The 20,193-nt window shown below is 33.1% G+C and overlaps 1 protein-coding gene across 1 annotated transcript; it reads left to right on the plus strand.

Moving 5' to 3' along the window:
* Positions 1 to 680: 680 nt before the first annotated feature.
* On the plus strand, positions 681 to 16,995 carry OSTN (osteocrin). Its single transcript, XM_004675101.1, has 3 exons — positions 681 to 779; positions 3,035 to 3,249; positions 16,911 to 16,995. The coding sequence occupies exons 1-3, from the start codon at positions 681 to 683 to the stop codon at positions 16,993 to 16,995; spliced, it is 399 nt and encodes a 132-aa protein (XP_004675158.1).
* Positions 16,996 to 20,193: the final 3,198 nt, after the last annotated feature.

Below are 20,193 nucleotides of genomic sequence, written 5' to 3' on the forward strand. Positions count from 1 at the left end.
TTTTATATGTTGAAAATACAGTCCATTATATACTAAATTTAATTTGTTTTTATTTTGTTTATTTTTTTAAGATTTATTTATTTATACATACAGAACTGGTGTACAGGCCAGAGGTGCAGGGGCGGTGAGAGGATTCACCAGAGACAGAGTGGGGAACAGAACAGGCCTCCACATTTTAAATCTTATTTAAGAAATCCTTACATAACATAGGGACTTAAAACTATCCTAACACATATGTGGCATTTTGAAGTTTTGAATTTAAATGCATAGAGACACAACACATACTTTCTGTGTCACCAAAAACCCCACCACTTCTTTTTCTGACATAGCTGACAAAGTTTACACATTTCCTTTCATGTTCTAGAGGTTGTAATCCCTGGAATAGACAGAGAATAAAGTAATGCAAACCAGAATTCTCAGACATAGTTACATTGACTTAAATTATGATTATAGCTGTACAACCCCACTCTAGGTTTCCATGGAAATGAAGCCCTGACAGAATTCATTCTGGTAGATTGACAGACCCTATTAAGTATTACTTAAGTTTTGCAGACATGGACTCCAGTGTATTGAAGTTGAATGACTGGGTTTGTCACTTGCCTCTAACAAGCTTTTAGGAGCATTTGTTTCTGTCTTTATATGCCAAACTAACTGTTAACCCTGATGCATCTTTACCATAGATGCTGGACTGGAGATTGGCAAATGCACATTTTATCCTGATTGTGACATTGATGCTGTGGAGCTCAGGAAAGGTGCTCTCACTGGATATAGCAACAGAGGTAAAGATATCTAGCTTAAGGGACCACATATTTTTAATGAACTAAAGGTATTTTGACTAGTGTCAGAAGCAAGTGGAGCTGACAAATAGAGATCTTTATACAAAACCAAGAAATAATTGATTTTTTTATGTCTGGTACTCTCCATAGAATCAGAGAAAGCCTTTACCTCTGCCATTAAGAAAAAGCTGAAAGTAATAACAACGATTTGCGTTTTTTGAATAACAAGCAGAGAAAAGTCATTATCAGTCCAGTCAAATTAAAAATTAAATTAAGTATATAATATTGAAATTTAAAATTTACATGTCAAAATTTGAGCTGCTTTGGCCAATTTTTGAAACAACAAAACTTTAAATGTTTTCTTGCTTCCCTACATAAAGTACAAAGGAAAAGAAATATGGAGACATCTCTACCCATCGGATAATTCATTTAGCATATTATGTCTTGTGAGAAACTTATACTCTTTGTACTTCTCAAAATAACATAAAGTGAGAGTGTAAAATGCACTTTACCAAAGAAAGATTTTGTATAAGGGCTAGGAATTTTTCCCTGAGGACTGAAAATATTTTTTAATGAAGTAAAACTTTTATATCTGTGTCACTTTGAAGAATAAAAACATATATTTGGTAGGATTCTCTGAGAGATCATTTTTAAATGATCTTTTCCTTTTGAAGATTTTCTCCTGCTTTAGAGGCTTTTTGCCATAACTTTAGCAACCCCTGGATTGTCAGGATTATATAGAGAAGTGAAAGAAGTTGAGATATTAAGAGGAATTTGGAACCATACTACCGGTTTTGCACTGTAAATAATAAAAAGCTATGCAAGCTTTTTAATGTTCTTTTTATATGATGAGATTGGTGTTTGGAGAATTAACTATGAACGACAGTATCAGGATGGACTAGAGAAGAGAGGGAAATAGGAGATAGAGAAGTTTTAAGACCATTAAGAATGTACATTGAACATTGAAAAGGATCTAAATAAAGTCACTCCTTATGGTAATCAGAAAGAGCAAAAGCAGTTTTCCAGAAAGAACTACCCAGACTTAGTATGAAGTTGATTGGTTTAGGAATGAGAAAGCTCATTTAGGTCTATGAGTTAGATGAAGTATTAAAAAAAAAATAAAGTTGTTCCAGTTGATGATGAAAAGGATTAGAAATTCTGGGTGTTCATTTTCTTGGAGAAAATGAAGAGAATAGAATCAGTAATGTAAGAAGAAAGACAGGAAATAAAGAAAAGGAGTCCAAGAGTCTGGCTCAAGGAAAAATGTAACTAACTGGGGAAATGGAAGAGATCCTTGACCTAACATTTCTTCCCAGAAGAAACATTCTCAGGCTCTTGGAAAAGAAGTATGTCCTGAACTACAGAAATTGTAAACAAGGTAATTTTTTTAAGTGCTGTGGTTAGGTCTAGGGAAGGACAGACTTCACAAACTGGAACCCATACTTTTAAGACTTGGATGAACTACAAGTGATATATGTAATACAAACATGCAAATTTTACATGCAACAAAAAGTCATGGGATAGCTCTAAATACTTATTAATATGTATTAATAAATTACACTTGATGGAGATAGCAAGTTCCCCTGAGGATAGAAATTGGAATATGGCCTTATGTATCTAATTCAGAATCTGGAATATAGTGGCAACTTAATGTCTTGATCCAGTAAAGAATGAATGAGAGAGACAGAACAGAGTTTAGTTATTTTAAAGCTTTTTCAGTAAATACTCATCAGAAATTTATTGAATACTGACAGTGAGTCAAATACCAGGCTAAAAATTGACTATAAAAACCAAAAAGCTACTTAGATACAGTCTTTGCTCTCAACTTACTCACAATCTCATAATCATTACAAATATATTATAGCCAATATAATATAGGAGAAAAAGTAGTGATAATGAAAGTACAGAGAAAGTGCAGTGAAAATGATAAGGATTTTGAGAAGAATAATCAGTTAATATACAAAGCTTTAGAGACAGATCCAGAGATTTTCCTTTTATTCTCTGTGTGCATGTGTGTGTTGTACACCTAAAAGTGAATGTGTTTTGTTTTCTTTTCATTTCTTTCATGTATACTTCACTCTATGTGTTTTTCTCTCTGGTAAACAAAGTCTTTCAGTCTTTCTTTCTGGTAAACAACCTGAGAAATCAAGTTTAGCTAAAAAGCCTGTCTGTTAAAGGAAACAAAAGCCAAATGCAAGTACTATGAATATTTGAGATTAAATTTTCTTAAAAAATGAAATTTCCTTGTCTGCCCCTAGGCTTTTGATTCTGGAATTATAGATAAGCAGTCACCTCCTGCAGTCAAAGAAGAAAAATCAGACACTGATCTGGCAGCAAAACTCTTGCTTCTTGATGAACTTGTGTCACTGGAAAATGATGTGATTGAAACAAAGAAAAAAAGAAGCTTCTCTGGCTTTGGGTCTCCTCTGGACAGGCTCTCAGCTGGCTCTGTAGATCATAAAGGCAAACAGAGGTAAGTGACATTTGCATTTTCAAATTCTCCTACCCTGGACTCAAAAACAGACTTCCAAATAAAAACATACAATGAAAACTTTACAGGTGGATCGATTTGATAGTGTTTTAGCTAACTTGTGAGGTTCATAGTAGGATATTAGAAATAACTTTCTGGGGGGAAAAAATGACTGAAACAATATTAATATTGTCACTTAAAATTCTGTTGCCTGTAGATATAAAAGTTATCATAAGGTATTAGATTACTTGGGAAATGAAAGAGTGTGTGTGTTCTAAATTTTGGGGGTAAATGTTTCAGACAAATATTCTACTTAATATAAGTAAGCAGAACATCATTTTTTTATTTTTACCCAGGAAAAAAATTTCTAAAATATGTGAATGAATCCACTCACCTATACAGAATCATGTGTCTAAAAATATGGATACAATAATGTATCAACAAATCATAGACCAAAAAGAAAGTATATAAATTTAGAATGAATTTTTGATTACTTCATGGTTATTAACTGGGAAAAATTGACTATCCCAGCAAATTGACTATCCCAAGTAACTATTTTACTTGGGAACATGTAGAAGACTGCAAATAAAACTGAATTGATCTTTTATTAAAGGATAAGAGATAAAACCTGAAAAGAGAGGAACTAGGCTTTTTGCTTAAAATTATTAGTACAAAAATAACCTGAAGAATGAAAATTTAAAATTCTCTCCAAAAAAAAAGAAAACAAAAAAACCACGAAAAAACAAAAAAAGAGCACACTATAGTAGGACCTCTGTCTTTTTTGAGGTTTACTCTGATACTGGCCCCTAACAAGATGGGGGGAGAGAGTGAAAAGCCCACTCAGATTGTTAGGTGGCCAGATAATGAGTAAGGAAATTTACAAAACTTGTCAGAGACAGCCACGTAATAGTTTTCCATATTCAGTTTCCTCTCCCTGCACTATCACCACTCTACACTCACCAGCCCCCACCAAAATAAATGAACTTAAGTAGGAAACCATTTTATTAAGCTTTAAGTACATAAATTGGAGGCCCGGGAAAAAATTCACAAATTTTAGAAATCAATAACTAATTTGTAAATATGGACCCCAAAATAAACCAAATAGCCCAATTATCATGAGGAATTTTTGTTCACTTTAGCAGTTTGCCAATAAAAACCAAAATATCAAAAGATCGAGGTACTTTCAAGAGCAGTTTTCCCAAATCTTAAAATTCAAAACATTTTGTTCATTCAGTTCAGTTGCTTAAAGCCTGAAATTGATAAATCAGCATTTCATGTATGCAAACAAAAGGAAATAGCTATATTTATATCTCTACTGTCTGAATTACCTTTTACTATTAGTAGATATTGATGATTGACCTGGATTTTTTCTAAAAGGTAGTTTCCCTCACTCCTTTACACTATATTTTAAAATACCTTGCAAAATAGTATCATAATAATTATCTACATTTGAATTTAATGACTGTGCACATTTTCATATTAATTCTCCCCTTATCCTTTTGAGTTTAGAAAAGTATATTTGTGTGTCAGTCAGGGAAATACACAGCACATTTTAAAATAGAGAGATTTAGGAAGAATTTATTCATAGCAAGACTACTTACAAGTAACTCATAATAGGTGAACTCTGATAGATGCTTAAAAAGAAGGGCTTGTTCTAAAAAGATAACAGAAGTCAAACATTCAAAAGTCAGAGAAGAGTCCTGAGGTGTCAGATTCCTTGAAAGAAGTAGTGAACTTTGATCAACTGAAGAGAGTCAGGAGAGAATTACCCTGCCCTGGCTTCCACTGTTAAATCTCTTCCTGCCAAGTCTGCCCATAGGCTACCCCAAACCAGACAGAGAGTGACTTTCTGTGATCTGCGCAAGTTAGCCTCCCTGGCTGAAAGCCTGGTGAGAAAACATGCATAGTGAATTAGAAGAGCAAAGGGAAGTTATCCAGCACAAATACACATATTCATCAATTCAAGTCCATAAATACTTTGCTCCAAAACATTGTTATTGCCACCTAAATGAAAGAGAACCACATAGGACAAAATCAAAATAACCATCCATCCCCCACCCACATGCCTTTGAGCCCATTCAGCAGGCGCTGATTCCCCTCTCTTGGATAAAAACAAAGGCAGCTACTATAACTCTGCAGGTCACAGAAATGATCAAAATCCCTCTGGTCACTTTTATTAGAAAAACAAGTACATATTTTTAACCAGGATAATCTCTTTATGTCTTAGCCTAAATGAATGTTATAGAGAACATTAAACATAATGTTCTGAAAGGAGAAGGAAAAACTTCTCCATTCAAGCTAGAAAGCTTATGAAGGAGACAGTGTCAGCTTAACCTCATTCATGCTCCTACCACTATGGACTACCTGCTGTCTCCCCTGTATAAAGGTGGGGTGCAGAGAGGGGAAGAAACATGTTATTTGACTGATACTATCACAACTTGACTTTAATGCTCTCTAGCCTCAGTAAATACTCAAGGTTGACCCTTTATCATGGGATCTTTTGGGGGTCATTGCATCACCCCTATTGGGAACACCCATACTAAAATCTTTGTCTCCAACAATACTTTTCTCCCAGGGTTATCAATTTTCTGCCTCATCCTATCAGTTTCTTCATTTGACACCTCTATGAGCATCCTGCTGAGGCTACCCCATTGATCCCCCTGGCAGAAAGTGCTTCAGGAAGGGCCCCTTTTATAATTAATTATCCTAGGCCAACTCTATGCATGTGGTCACTCTATATCTGTTCCCAGAAAACCTGCATTGTTGACACTGCTTTCTGAAAGGAACTGTTCCTTATGCAGTTGTCTACGCCAGTTCTCACAGCTTTTGCACTTGAGGTTTCATAAACACTGTTTGACCAGTGCTACTCTTCAACAGCTATATGCCAAGCTCTCTGTGTGATTTACTTGAAGACTCTCCTCCTCATGAAAGAGGAGAGGGAAATAATGCTTGTTCCCCAATAACTTGTCCCTGAAAATTTCCTCTTTATCTGTTCCATATCAGTGCTTTTATTAAAGTCAGAAAAATTAGTTTGTAGGAACCTTCACTGTAAACACTATACATATATGTGTGTGTGTGTATATATATATATGTATACATATATATATATATATATGTATACATATATATATATATAGCACATCACTTTGGAATGCAAAAGGCAATTCTTGCCATCTAAGTCATTTTCTAAGCTTTTCTTGAGCCACAGCCAAAACTGAGATAAAAAAAAAATTCCATTTTAACATTTTGAAGGGTTTTATTTTATCTTTATAATTCCCTAGCAAGATATTATCATTTTCATTTTATTGGTGTATTTTCAGGAACAAAAGAATTTCCTAGATTATCTACCTAGAAATTCAGGTCATTTAACTGCCAGTACAAAGACTTTTCACATAAATAGGCTACTTCTGAACAAGAAAATAAAGTTCTGTGTAAATAATAATAGTTCCCTTAGAATGTGTGTTAAATCAATAGTTTTGCAAAAATGGCACCAACAATATATGAGTTTCTATCCCAAATGACATAAAGTTCAAATGAAAATTGGGAGTAACAGTTTCTATTTCAATTTGTCAGCCATGATTGAGTTTCCTGATGACATCCTAAATATTAGAGAGAGAAAGCGTAATGATTCATTTTTACTTCTAATTTATTATTAAACAATGTCACACTTAGACCAAACTATGATCATCAGTTCTAAAGGAGTTCCCAAATCAAGAATATTTGGATCACTTTTTTTTTTTTTTAAAGATTTATTTATTTGTGCATACAGAACTGGGGTACAGGCCAGAGGCTCAGGGGCGGCGAGAGGCCTCACCAGAGACAGAGTGGGGAGCAGAACAGGCAGATCGACGAAGTACACTGCTGAGGGGAGCAGCGGGCGGGTCAGGAGAGGTCTGCCACGCCATGTGGTCACCTCCGGGGCAGGCGGGAATCGAACTCATGCGGAAATGGCTTTAGATTCTCAGTGCTGTGCTTTAACCCGCTGCGCCACCAGGGAGAGCCGGATCACTTTTATAGTAACTTAAATTTCATCATTTGACTCCAGAGCTTATGGTTTCTTTCTGACTGCCTTTTCATATGGCTCATTCCTTGGAATAATGCCTTAGAAGTTTATATTATGCTTATTCAGCATGATTATCATTAATATAACACAATCTATTTAAAACTGGATCACCACTTTTGAGATAGAATTCCAAAACTCATAAGGTAACTTTCTGCTAAGAGAAGTAACACTCCCTTCATCATAGGTGTATCCCATTTATTAGTCCCCATGTTCTCCAGCTTCCTATTTCCATGTAGAACGATTTCACTGAGAAAAAGAATGGCCCTCTGCCCTACCATTTAGTCATTTCTTTGCAGGGGAGAAGTGATCATTTTTCCATAGGTCAGTTTGGGAGTAGTAGAGTTAATCTCATGTCCTTCCAGATTTTATTGAGTAACTAAGACTACTGTGTAAATCTCTTTAATCCAAGGAGGAACTGTAAGGAATTCCTTTTAAATGCAGACATAAAACCTTACCCTACACTCTGCTTGATTACAAAAAAATTACGATTTTATTTCTGCCCATTGATTATTCAGTTATTACTTTTTTAGTATTTCTGATTGTAGACTCAGTGGGCTGGAGAAGTTTATGTGATGGTTTGTAAAAACCATGCCATTCTTCAGGTTTAATATGGAACCCTCAGCCTCACATTCTGTAATTTAAGCTTAAAAGCCTAATCCTTTTAAGTTGAAACATAACTCAGTGGAATCTGATTATTTCCTTTTTCATTATTTACAGGATATTGTTGAGACCTTCATTTTAGAATATCCTTGTGGATAAGTCTTTCTAAGCTCCTGTAGTTGTGTCTGTTCTTCTATAGCCATTTCTTCATTCTATAAATTTAAATTGTGAATACTGAGATTGCAGGATTCAGAAGCACCAATTGCTTCTACATGATCTACATAGTTTTCCTGGGACTCTCAAATGGAGTGTGAGCTCTTCACTAATGAAATACCAAAATATTTGAGTCTCACTGCATTATACACCTGTTGCATGCAAAAAAAAAAAAAAAACAACAACAACAACAAAATTTGCTACATTACAATCATAATTTATATTTATATTCTCACAAAATGTCATTGCATTAAAAATCCAGGAAAAGGGTGGATTTTTCTGGCTCAGAATCGCTTCAAATTTAAGTGAAGAAATTAGACAAAACAGCAGCCATCTGAAGACTATACACAAACTATCCATTTCTAAAAAGACCTAAGCAGGAAAGCAGGAAGTCTAAGCTTCTCACCAGATATTGTCAAGAGGTCTTAGTTCATTTTCACATAAACCTTTCTGTCAAACTTCAGCTGTCTTTAGGAAATGCAGTTAACTTGTCATAAAGTGAGAAACCCAACAAAGCAAGACAAAAGCTAAAATAGTCCCCATTACTTAGGCTTGGAAGACACAGATCGTCTTTTCAACAGTGTACTATTGATTACAGAGGTTAGCCCTGTTCAATGTAAAAGGAGACTGCAATATGGTGGAATTATTGGGTCCATCTTGGAGACTGGTCACTGTATTCATCTCAACTTTATAGTGAAATAATTTAATTCTGTGATTTACGTAAGTTAATGAACTCTTTAAAAGCATCCTGTTAGTCATTAGACCACAAATGGCCTTTATTATGTTGAAATATGTTCCATTTATTCCCAGTTCTTTTGAGAGTTAAAATCATAAATGGATGTTGAATCTTATCAAATGTTTTCTTGGTTTCTATTGATATATGTTTTTTATCTTTCCTTTCATCAATACAGTGAATTACAGTCATTGATTTTCAGATGTTGATCTCTTTATATCCCTGGTATAAATCCCACTTGGTCATGGTGTATAATTCTTTTGATGTATTATTGAATTCAATTTACTAAGATTTTGTTAAGGATTTTCACATCTGTGCTCATTAGGGAAATTGATCTGTAGTTTTCTTTTGTGTGTAGTGCTTTTTGTATGATTTTGGTAATAGAGTAATAATGACTTCATAAAATGTGTTTAAAGTATACCCTCTCTTGGTTTTTTGAAAGAGTTTGAGCAGGATAGGTATGAGCTCATCTTCAAAGATTCAGTAGCACCTGTGAAGCTGTCTGAACTGTACTTTTGGCTTTAGGGAATTTTGACTATTTTCTTAATTGTAATTGACCTATACAGATTTTCTTCTTACCTATTCACTCTAAGAAATTATCCCTGTCTTTTAGGTCATTGAACTTATTGCATATAAATTTCCATGGTAATCTCTTAATATCCTCTGAACTTCTGTAATGTCTGTTGTAACTTCTCTTTCATTTGTGGTACTATTTGAGTTTTCTCCCTTTTTCCTTACTGAACCTACATAAATGTCTTTTTCTCCCCTCCCCCTCACCCGCCTCCCAAAGAACCAGGTTTTAGCTTCTGTAATCTTTTGAACTGTCTTTTTGATTTCTATTTCATTTCTGCTATGATTTTGATTTTTGATTTTTTTCCTTTATTGGCTTTGACTTTGTTCTTCCTGTTGTTCCTCAAAGTGAGAGGTAAAGTAATTTATTTGAGCTCTTTATTGTTTCTTGGCATGCGCCTATATTGCTGTAGATTTTCCTCTTAGTACTGCTTTCACACCCATAAATTCTGGAAGATTGTGCCCTCATTGTCATTTGTCTTGAGACATTTTTTATTTCTTCTTTGATGTCCTCCCTAGTCCAATAATAATTCAGTAGTGTATTACTCAATATCCACAAATTAGAGGTTTTTCCTATTTTGTGTATGTGTGTGTGCCTTATTTCTGGTTTGATACCTTAATGATCAGAGATGACAACTGGTATGATTTCAATCTTTATGATGGCACCTGGTATGATTTCAGTCTTCATGAAATTGTTTGCCTTATATCGAGCAATACTTGGTCAATCCTGGAGAATGTCCCACTTGCACTTAAGAAAAATGTGTATTCAGCTTTTGAAGAGTACAGTGAACTACAAATGTCTAATTCTTTGCTTATGGATATTCTACCCTTATTTTCTATGTTGCTGACCTGCCCATTGGTGAAAACAATGTATTGAACTTCCACCACAAATTGGGTTTTCCCAATCTCTTATTTTCCCAGGATAATAGTTAGGCTTATATATTTTGGTGCGCATCACGTGGTGAATGTACACTGATGAGTTTTACATCATGGCCATTTACTCATTACATAATGTCCATCCCTGTCACATTACCTTTTTTAAGTAAGAAATCTATTTTATCTGATATCTGCGCCTGCTTTTCCTTGGTCTCATTCACTCACAGAATTGTTTTCTACCCTTTCCTCTGAATCTATATTTATCTTTGTAGCTCAGTTACATTTCCTGAAGACAGCAGGACATTGGATTTTATTTCCTAAACCAGCTGGTCACTGTGCTTAACCAATGAGTTCAGTCTGTTTACATTTACATTTATTTTCATAATCATTTATATAAAAGTGTCTATTGCTGCCATTTTGTCCTTAATTTTGTGCTCTATCTGTTTCCTTTTCAGTTCTTTGTGTAAATTCTTCTCTAGAGTTTAGACTTGTGCGTTCCTTTCCACATTTCTTGACCAGTGGCAGAGGGTGTCTAGTATTTGCTTCTGTTAGTTCTAAGGAACCGGTTGCACCCTCTGTTTTCTAGGCTTCTTTGCTTGGAACTCAGCCACAAGAAATTAAAGGAAAATTTCTGTGTCCAGCAATTGGGGAAAAAGTTTAAGCTCACATAAAACTATTCTAGAAATTTACGGTCTATAAAATAAACTTTAAAAATAAGCCATAAGTTGTTTCTAAGTCTTGGTTATTATACAGAACATGTCTTCAAACCTTAATGTAATTTAGTGAATAAAAAGGGATACCCCTTGTAGATCAAGCTGCAAGAATCGCTTCATCTGTACTTCAAAGACATATATGGGAAAAGACTAGAGATGTAAATTACTGTAAAAATTTACAAAAACAATTCCAATAATGTACTTAAAAAATAGCATGTCAGGACCCTCCCTGGTGGCTCAGTGGGCACAGCACTAAGAAGCTGAAGCCACTTCAGCATGAGTTAGATCCCCACTTGGGAGGTGATCCACAGGGCACAGCAGACATCTCCGGATCTGCCCTCTGCTTTAACCCACTGCACCACCATGGATGGCCCGAGACATTTATCTTAAAAACCTACAACACATATGAATAATACCACAATTAAACCAAATGCAATAAATTATGATAAGCCTTTATAGAGAACATCATAAAAGCTATGAGAAGTCTGTAAAGATAATTATAAATTATCCTAGATTGTAAAGTCAATATTATGAATATTTCTGTAATCTCCAAATTGATTTATACCTTAGATCTAATACAATTTCAGGTAAAACTACAGAAAACTTTCTGAAACTTAGCAAGCTGAATCTAAACTTTATAAATAAATGCCTATGGGTATATATTTTAAAAGAGAAATATGACCCTCGCTCACCCTATAAGAGTATAATTTCAAAAGGATTAAAAATATACATGCAAAAGACAAAACTACAAAGAAAATTTAGGGTTATGGAGAAGAATGTTTTTGTAAGAGAATAAATATGATTTAATAAAGAAATGTAAAAATTGCAATAAATTAAAACATTAAATATTTCCTTAAAATATATAAAATTTATATAAAAGACATTAGTTTATTTTCAGTAAGCACTAACCACAAATAGGCAATAATATTTCCATATAACTGACAACATTAAGTGTATGAAACGCTCATATAAATCAATATTTAAAAGATAAACAAACCACAATTAAAACAGCCATTGATTTGGATAGGCACTTGAAAAACAGAAAATCCAAATAATGGGAGGGAAGTGCACGGGACTATAGTGATGGCACATGGGTGGCTCCCTGATGGGAAACACTCGGGGATTACAATTGAGATTTAAAAAAAAAATGTACAAAATGATATAAAAATAAACTATTATATTAAAAAAAGAAAGAAAATCCAAATAAATGAAAAGTGAACAATTTCATTAATATTCAGTAAAGCAAATTAGAACCATAATGAGATATGCTTACACATGAATTAGACTGGCAAGATTTAAAGACCATCATCAAGCATAGGCACACATTTGAAACTACAGGCAGTCATACACTGCTCTTGGATGTATAAATTGGCACAACAAATTTGGAAAACAGTCTGACAATTTATTATAAAATTAAGTGCATGCATAGTTGGCAATTCTTCTTCTAAAACCAAACTATGGAGAAATCCTTACATGTGCACTAAAGGAATATGTAAAAAAAAGAAAAATTCAGTTTAACTATATATATATATATTATGTATATGTGGATATGTGTGTGTGTGTGTGTACATATATATATATGGAAATACTACAAATTTTCAGCCACAGTGGAGTGAATGTATAAATATTTTTGTAGATTCCTATAATTAAAATTAAATGACTGAAAAGAGAGGAATTGAAGCTGTACAGGTCAATATTCACAAATATTTGCAAAAGAAGTCCAGAATTCACACATAACTCCTTTTAAATAAAATTGGAGAGCCATTTAAACTAGAGAATTTTAAAGAATACATATAGATTGTAAGGAAAAGCATTTGATGTATAGAGTATCATAGGACAGAGTATCAGAGAGATAATATCTGTAAGTGAAAACATAGAAACTTCTAAATTTCTGGTAGTGTTCTATTTCTTACATTAGTGCTGTCAGATAGGAGTGTTGATTTTATTTTTCTTTAAATTAAACATTAACTAATAGATGCTTTGTGGAAAGTGATTCTAAATTAAAAATTTTAATAAGTTTTTCTAATTATTGATTTAGAATGTAAAATGTCTTTAGAAACTGAAAACCTCTACTAGAGTGTAAATGAAAGTCTATTTTGCATAAGAAGTCTGTATTTTATTGTGACTTTAAAGTTATACTTGAATAACATGCTCTCATTACATTTATTCTGTTCCCTTTAATTACTATCCATTTTTAGAATGGATAAAGGAGATTTTTTAAATGAATGTAATATAAGTGCTGTCATACCATTATTTTGTCACAAGAGGGACTATACAGTCAGAAAATATAGTTTTCCCTTTTGGTCTTATGTTAACATTTGCTTCACACATGTGTATCCTTGGCCATGTTTGTGTTATGCAATGTTTATGTGTCATAAATATTTCCTGTCAGCAAAAAATGTTAACATAAGTACTTGCCATTTTTTTTTTAGTAGATACTTAAATGCTTGCTTAAACTTACTGAACTATTATAATTTTTGGTTTACCTATTTTATGGAAATAATTGTTTTCTTTATATGTTAATCTAAATTTTTTAAATGCTGAATGATATTTCATATATTTTATTTCTCTTGATTTCAAAATACTTGCAGCTATACAACCAACCCCAAATTTGATATGATAAAGTAATTTACGATAAATTGCTAGGAGAAAAATATGTATTACCTACTTCATCCACCTGACTAATGGGTACCAAGCTTTCCTCTAAGGATCCTAAATGTTTCTGGAAGATATTTTGATTGCAATTATGCACTAAGAGGGGTCCTCCTTTACTGAAACAATTCTTCACTAAAATTTTATAGATATTGCTCTCCTTTATAAAATTTCATTTGCAGAAATAACTGTTTGAAAACCACTAAACTAAACAGATAGGAAAGAACAGTAACACCAATTAAAAAGTATAAAATGCTGTTTATTTTTTCAAGTAAAATATGAGCTTTAACAAGTAATGTATGACTGGTTTACCACTGTATCCCCAGTTCAGAGAACAAACATATATGGTTGTGCATAAAACAATCAAACTTTGCTTAATAAATAAATTGCTTAGAAAATGTGCTGCTTAATACATAAATAAATAAATGAACTTTCCCAGATAATCTGAGCAGATATTTGGATTTTATACGAAAGGTAAGAGAAGCTGAGACTCATAACAGACTTACACAGGTTCATACTATCTATAAGTAAAAGAATCAAAGAGTATTATTCAAGTTTTCTATCTCCTTGGTCATAACACTTTCGGATCAAAATCTGGGGGAAAGGAGGGAAGGCTGCATCAGAGAATGAGGAATGTAAGACAGGGGGCGGGGGACAGTTTATTTTGTTTTCCATCATACCTCTCACTTGCTTTATTTAGCAAGAAACATAGAACAAAAGTAGCAACAAGGAAAATATTACATTTTTGGAAAAATACTTTGTTAATATGGATCAGTGTTCTAATTGATAATACCACACAAGACCAGCATATTTCTCTTTTTAAAAAGTAAAAGTATTTTTCAAGGGCATTCAATACAAGCATAATAGTACTCTTTCCTCCAGCTGTCATTTCCTTCCCCTTCTCACCAGTCCTTTGAAACACCTGGAAGGGTTGATTCCTCACTTCCTCTTCTCATCTGTCTGGGACTTTCCCCTGAGCCCATGCTGACGTGGCTTCCTCCTCACTCCTTCCCTGGAGTTATAATGATGGTAGTCAATGAAGGAATTTAAGGACTCACATAATAAAAGTTCCAATTGTTTAATCCTTTTTTATATATATTTATCACATTACATTTAGACATTATCCCCAAATCATATGAACAAATGTATTCATGTTTTATTGTTACCATGTTAATGTATCACAAATTTCTGGACTTAACATAAAATTATTATCTTCTAATTCTGTAAGTCAGAGTTCAAATATATCCTGATTAGTTTTATTTTAGAAAACTTTCCTCATCTCCCTCTCAGATAAATGCAGTCATGTGGTTGTTTGTTAGGCAATAGGAGGCCTCTAAACTTTCTCCTGCATGCTTCTCTGTGCTTAAACTCTTTTGCCTTATCTGCCAGCTGGATCTAGAAGGCAAAAGGTTACCAGGCTGTACTCCTTAGTGCAGGCTCCAGGAAGGGGTTCATGTCCTGCACATTCAGGTTGTTGACATAATTCAGTTCCATTTAGTTGTAGAGCCAAAGTCACCATTTTCTTTCAATAATTCCACCATGTCCCTTGATCTATGAAGCTTTCCTTCATCTTCTAGGTCATGAATGGTGGGGCATGTTCTCTTTAGACTGCAGTTCTGTGACCCACTCTTGTTTAGCCATCTCCTACTTCTAAAGACTCCTCAATTGTGCTCACTCACAGTAATGTCACCTCAAGGTCCTTAACTTTAACCTTATCTTCAGTCTCACTTGCTATGGAAGTTTGCATGATTACAGAGTGCGGATTACAAGACATGCATGTCCTTGGATGACCATTATTCTGACTACCACAAGGGAAACACTACTTAAACTAAGAGTCTGTAGATTTATTTATGTGAATAAAATATAGAGAACACTTTTTATTCTATAGCCTTTATTTATATTCCCCTGTGACTTTTAACCATTAACTTTATGCCAATTTTGTGTTTGATTATCAAGTTGAAAGATATGTAGTATATTGAATATCAAGAAACCCAGAAGGACAAACAAGAGACAAAAAAATAAAAGTACAAGTCATAAATATAAGCATATAAGCATATAAGATAGGTTACAGAGAGGTAGTATAAATATTGCTTCAACATATTTTTCTTCATGATCAAACTGTTGACTCAAAGACAGTTTTATAAAATGACACATAAAATCAAAGCACATAACAGTGACTGCCAAACTAAGGGCAAGACAAAAAAAGAAATGGATGTGAAGTCATAGGGGAAAAGTGGTACTAGATTAAAAACATAGTGTGGCCCCGTCCTGTAATATTATTTGACGATAAACTCCATTATCAGAGTCAATGCCTATTTTTATCATTCTGATATGTACAGTACTGAGCACAGTGCCTGCCATGTAGAAAGTACTAGATAAATAAAAATTACCTTCAATTCAATTGTATAAATACAATTAATAAATTATTTAATAATTTAAATCAATTATTATTTACCTAATAGTCCTATGACATGACAGTTGATTTTTTTAGTTGATTTCTAGTTTGATACCTTTATATATACCACATATTTTTTTAATAATATAACAGTTTATTTTCACACCATTTTGTACATCTTTTTTTTCATCTCAATTGTAATCCCATGGGTTTCCCATGTGCCATCACCAAGTTTCTTCTTTTTAAGGGATAATTTATATAGCACATAAGCTGAAAACGCCTCCAGTATGGTTTTGCTTATTTCATTTAAATAATGACACTTTTTTTCCTAAACAACATTTGACACACAGACTAGATACACATAGACCATTACACACAAAGATTCTTTATATGAAATTTGAGTGAGGACATGAACACATGGTTTATCTCACTTTCAGTGTTGGCTTCAAGCTCTTTCTCACCACCACTCTTACCCAGAAAAACCACTCTGAGGCAAACATAGGGGAAAACCATTGACCTAATTCAAGTCTTACTCAATTAACAGGGAAATGCACCAAAATCTGAAGAGGCAAAGGGATTTACCCAAAAGAAACATTTAGCAGATCCTTGTGTTAATAAGATCTGACTTTCTGGGGCTGCATGTTTTGGAATAAGGTAATATTTTAATGAGCCTCAGATGCAAAATAGAAGTAGTAGTACCTACTTTGACAGGTATAGTCAAAATAGAAATAGTGGGTAGACAAGGAGTGGATGCTAATGAAAGCCAAAGCCTCCAAAGCTACATGAAATAAAAAAGCAAAAGTAATAACATGAACCTTAGCTTACATATGTTCTCCTGATTTGTTTTAGGAAAGCAGTAAATCATCCAAAAAGGCGATTTGGTATGCCCATTGATCGGATTGGTGGAAACCGACTTTCAAATTCCAGAGGTTAATTGATCCCAATCGTGAGTACAATTTGAATAAGTAAAGAAAGGAAATATGTTCAAGCTTTTGATTAACATTTCATAAGGGAATAATTGATTCACCTTATAAATCCCCCTTATGATTTTCAAATATGTTTATACTCAGTATATTGATGCTAAATAATTAAATGACATGAAGGACACAAGAAGTGTTCTAGATTTTTTTTCACCCCAAAAAGTGATTTTGTTACTTTCACAGACTTCTATGTAATTATTGAATATTAATATGAAAGTAAGGATTAAAATCTAATGAATGTAACAAATCACCTTGATGAATATACATAAGTGCATAACAATCCCTCTGTTAAGAAGATACACTATTGTAGACCAAGTCCACTTGTTCATCATTTTTAGCTATTAAATGAAATAAATGTTTACAATGACAAATAAATGTTTCCAAAGTGATGATGTCTCAATCTTTGTTGTGACATTTGAATCACCACAGAATAAATAAGCACCAGAAAAAAATTGTGTAAGATATTTTTGTTTTCATATTAAAAATATGAAATATCAATAATTTATAAAAAAATACAATATAATGACACATTATCATTTTGTGGTTGATAATACCAGAATTATAACGGAATATAGGAAAGAGAATGATGTAGAAGTAATTAGACATGGAATTAAGATAATTAATCCAAATCCTGATTCTGTCATTTTCTTGTTTCTATCACAATACTTCATTTTTCTCTATATTTTTCATGTATGTAGACAATAACATAGTGGTATATTGAAGCTTAAATTAGATGCTTGTAGTTCTAGAATGTGACACACAATACATGCAATGATAACAGCTTGTATTACAGTTCTGAGTTTTCCTCTGCCTTATTTATTCATCCTGTTTGATAAAGTAGATACTATTACTAGTCCAGTATCTTGAGAAGCAATATTAAATAAGGAGAAAAGGTGTCAGCTGAAGAGGTGTATCTTTGTGAGTCAAAACCCAGGTCATCTATCTATTAACTAGAGACCCTTGCTGAAATTCTGAAGTCCTCCTCCATAAAATGAAGATAATAATTATTTCTAGCACATAAAATTTTCCTGAGGAGGGATTGAATTGGGACATAGTAAGTACTTTAAATAGTTGTTGGACTACATTAAATAGTCAATAGCATGATTAATATTATACAAAGAAGTAAAAACTTAAGCATGTTAATTTACAAAAACACATAGGTAATGAATGATGCAGGTAGAATTCAAATGCAGAAAAATTAAATCCTGTCTTTATATTTCTTTAAAATTTAATCATACATACGTACATGTTTTAAACACTAAATGTTGAATATAAAATCTAGGCACTAAATATCCTTCCAATATGACTTACAGAGGGTACATTCTCCCTCTCAAATAAGACAACCTTGACTATTGCCTACCTTGCAAATTTCAAGTTACTGAAGAGAACTCTGCTTTCTGTTATTCTCAAGTTGAACTCCAGCTAAGGATGTGGAGGCTGAAGTAATATATTAGCCTTGACCCCATTTTAATTTAAATCATGTCATTCCCTCACCCCTATGTTCTAAAACACAATGAGAAGTCAGTATTTTCCCTGGTTTTTCTCACTCTCAGAGTGACAGGAGTTTTATTGTCCATGGAGAAGTTAATTAATGAAGTTCAAAGCCACCAAGCATTTATAAACATTGGAAACATAGTAGATACAGCCAAGAGCACTATTTTTTGAGCAACACCATTTTCAAAATTCAGATTAAATTTTCCTTATATCTAGTAATATACCAAGTACAGTCACTCTTCCTGATAGCTAAAAATCACATTATTTTTGTATATAAATTAATTGCTACTAAAAATAAAGCAACTCTTTCAAATAAGGGTCACAATCCTCTAGCTTCTCGATGTCATAAGAACAACAAAACATTAAGATTAAAATAATGAGGATTCTATCATGTAGGAAATTCATTTTTCATATATATCTTCATAGGTGATTTTAGATCATGAAAACTGTGAATAGCTACTAACCTACAAAAAGGGATTTGAATTAGTATATGCTTCCTGAATCACTATTGGGCAAAATCTAAATTAATTTATTATGGCCTTCACTTAAAGACTTTGCTTAAAATGATGACAATCACTGCCTTTTTTATTGAAATGGCAAGAAAATCATATCACAAAAGAATAGGCTTAGAAAATGATTTAATATCATATTTTCTTTTCTTTCACTTTTGTCAATTACTGGACTACTACCTGCTCATCCACTATTTCTATTCATTATTTCCTGCCACTATCAGCAAGATTTTTCAGGTAAATTTTTTTTTTACTTCCTCATGTGAAGCTTCCTGTTTTCCAGTTTATGAATAAGAAAAGGCTTAAAATATATTTCAAATATATTTCTGTTCAACTTTTCAAAATTACTGTCTTGTATATTATTTCTTATTGTCACAGTATACTTTTGCATTATAAAGGGACTATTATCAATATATCATCTTAGCAATATCATGTTAGCTATAAGCTAACAATTTTAGAGTTAATGTTCACACAGTCATGAAGCTAAGTGGTAGGAGATTCAAGAACTTAACATCTCATTTAATACAAACCTATTGTCTTTTTGTATCATTTTTTTAAAAAAAAATGAAGCCACAGAGACTGTGCAAACAAATTTGATTCACCCTAAATCTTTCAGATTCTCAGAGCCAAGATGCAGTATCAGATTTCTGAAATTTTAAACATACATATTTTTCATGACCAGTAAAGTTTTGTTGGTACTAATCTATCATTGCTGGATGATAATTTGACTGGCTTTACATTTAAAAAAAAAAAAAAAACAGAAACAGTATCTTAACCTTTATGAAAATTTTGTTTCACTTCTGTAGGAGTTGATGCTTTTTTGGTGCAGGTTTATTTATGGGTTTTTACATTTTGGGTTTCAATGTAAGTTTTCACAGCAAAAGTGAAACTGGTATCTAATTGTGGAAGTTTTGCTTGGCTTATGGCCAAAACTAGATACAGCTTCTGCTGTGTTACCTAGTTTCCAGAATAAATGTGCTTCCTTAATCTGTGTTTTGGAAAGCAATATAATCTGATATTTATACCATGTCTTCCTTAAATATTTAACATATTAAACCAAAGTTTGGAGCTTGTGCTACCCTAAATTCTAAACTATCTAATTCAAAAGGTATCTGTCCAAGGTTTCACACATTCTCTAGATTTAATTAG

This window comes from Condylura cristata, unplaced genomic scaffold (assembly GCF_000260355.1).
Source record: "Condylura cristata isolate star-nosed mole 26May11 unplaced genomic scaffold, ConCri1.0 scaffold00003, whole genome shotgun sequence".
Classification (NCBI taxonomy): domain Eukaryota; kingdom Metazoa; phylum Chordata; class Mammalia; order Eulipotyphla; family Talpidae; genus Condylura; species Condylura cristata.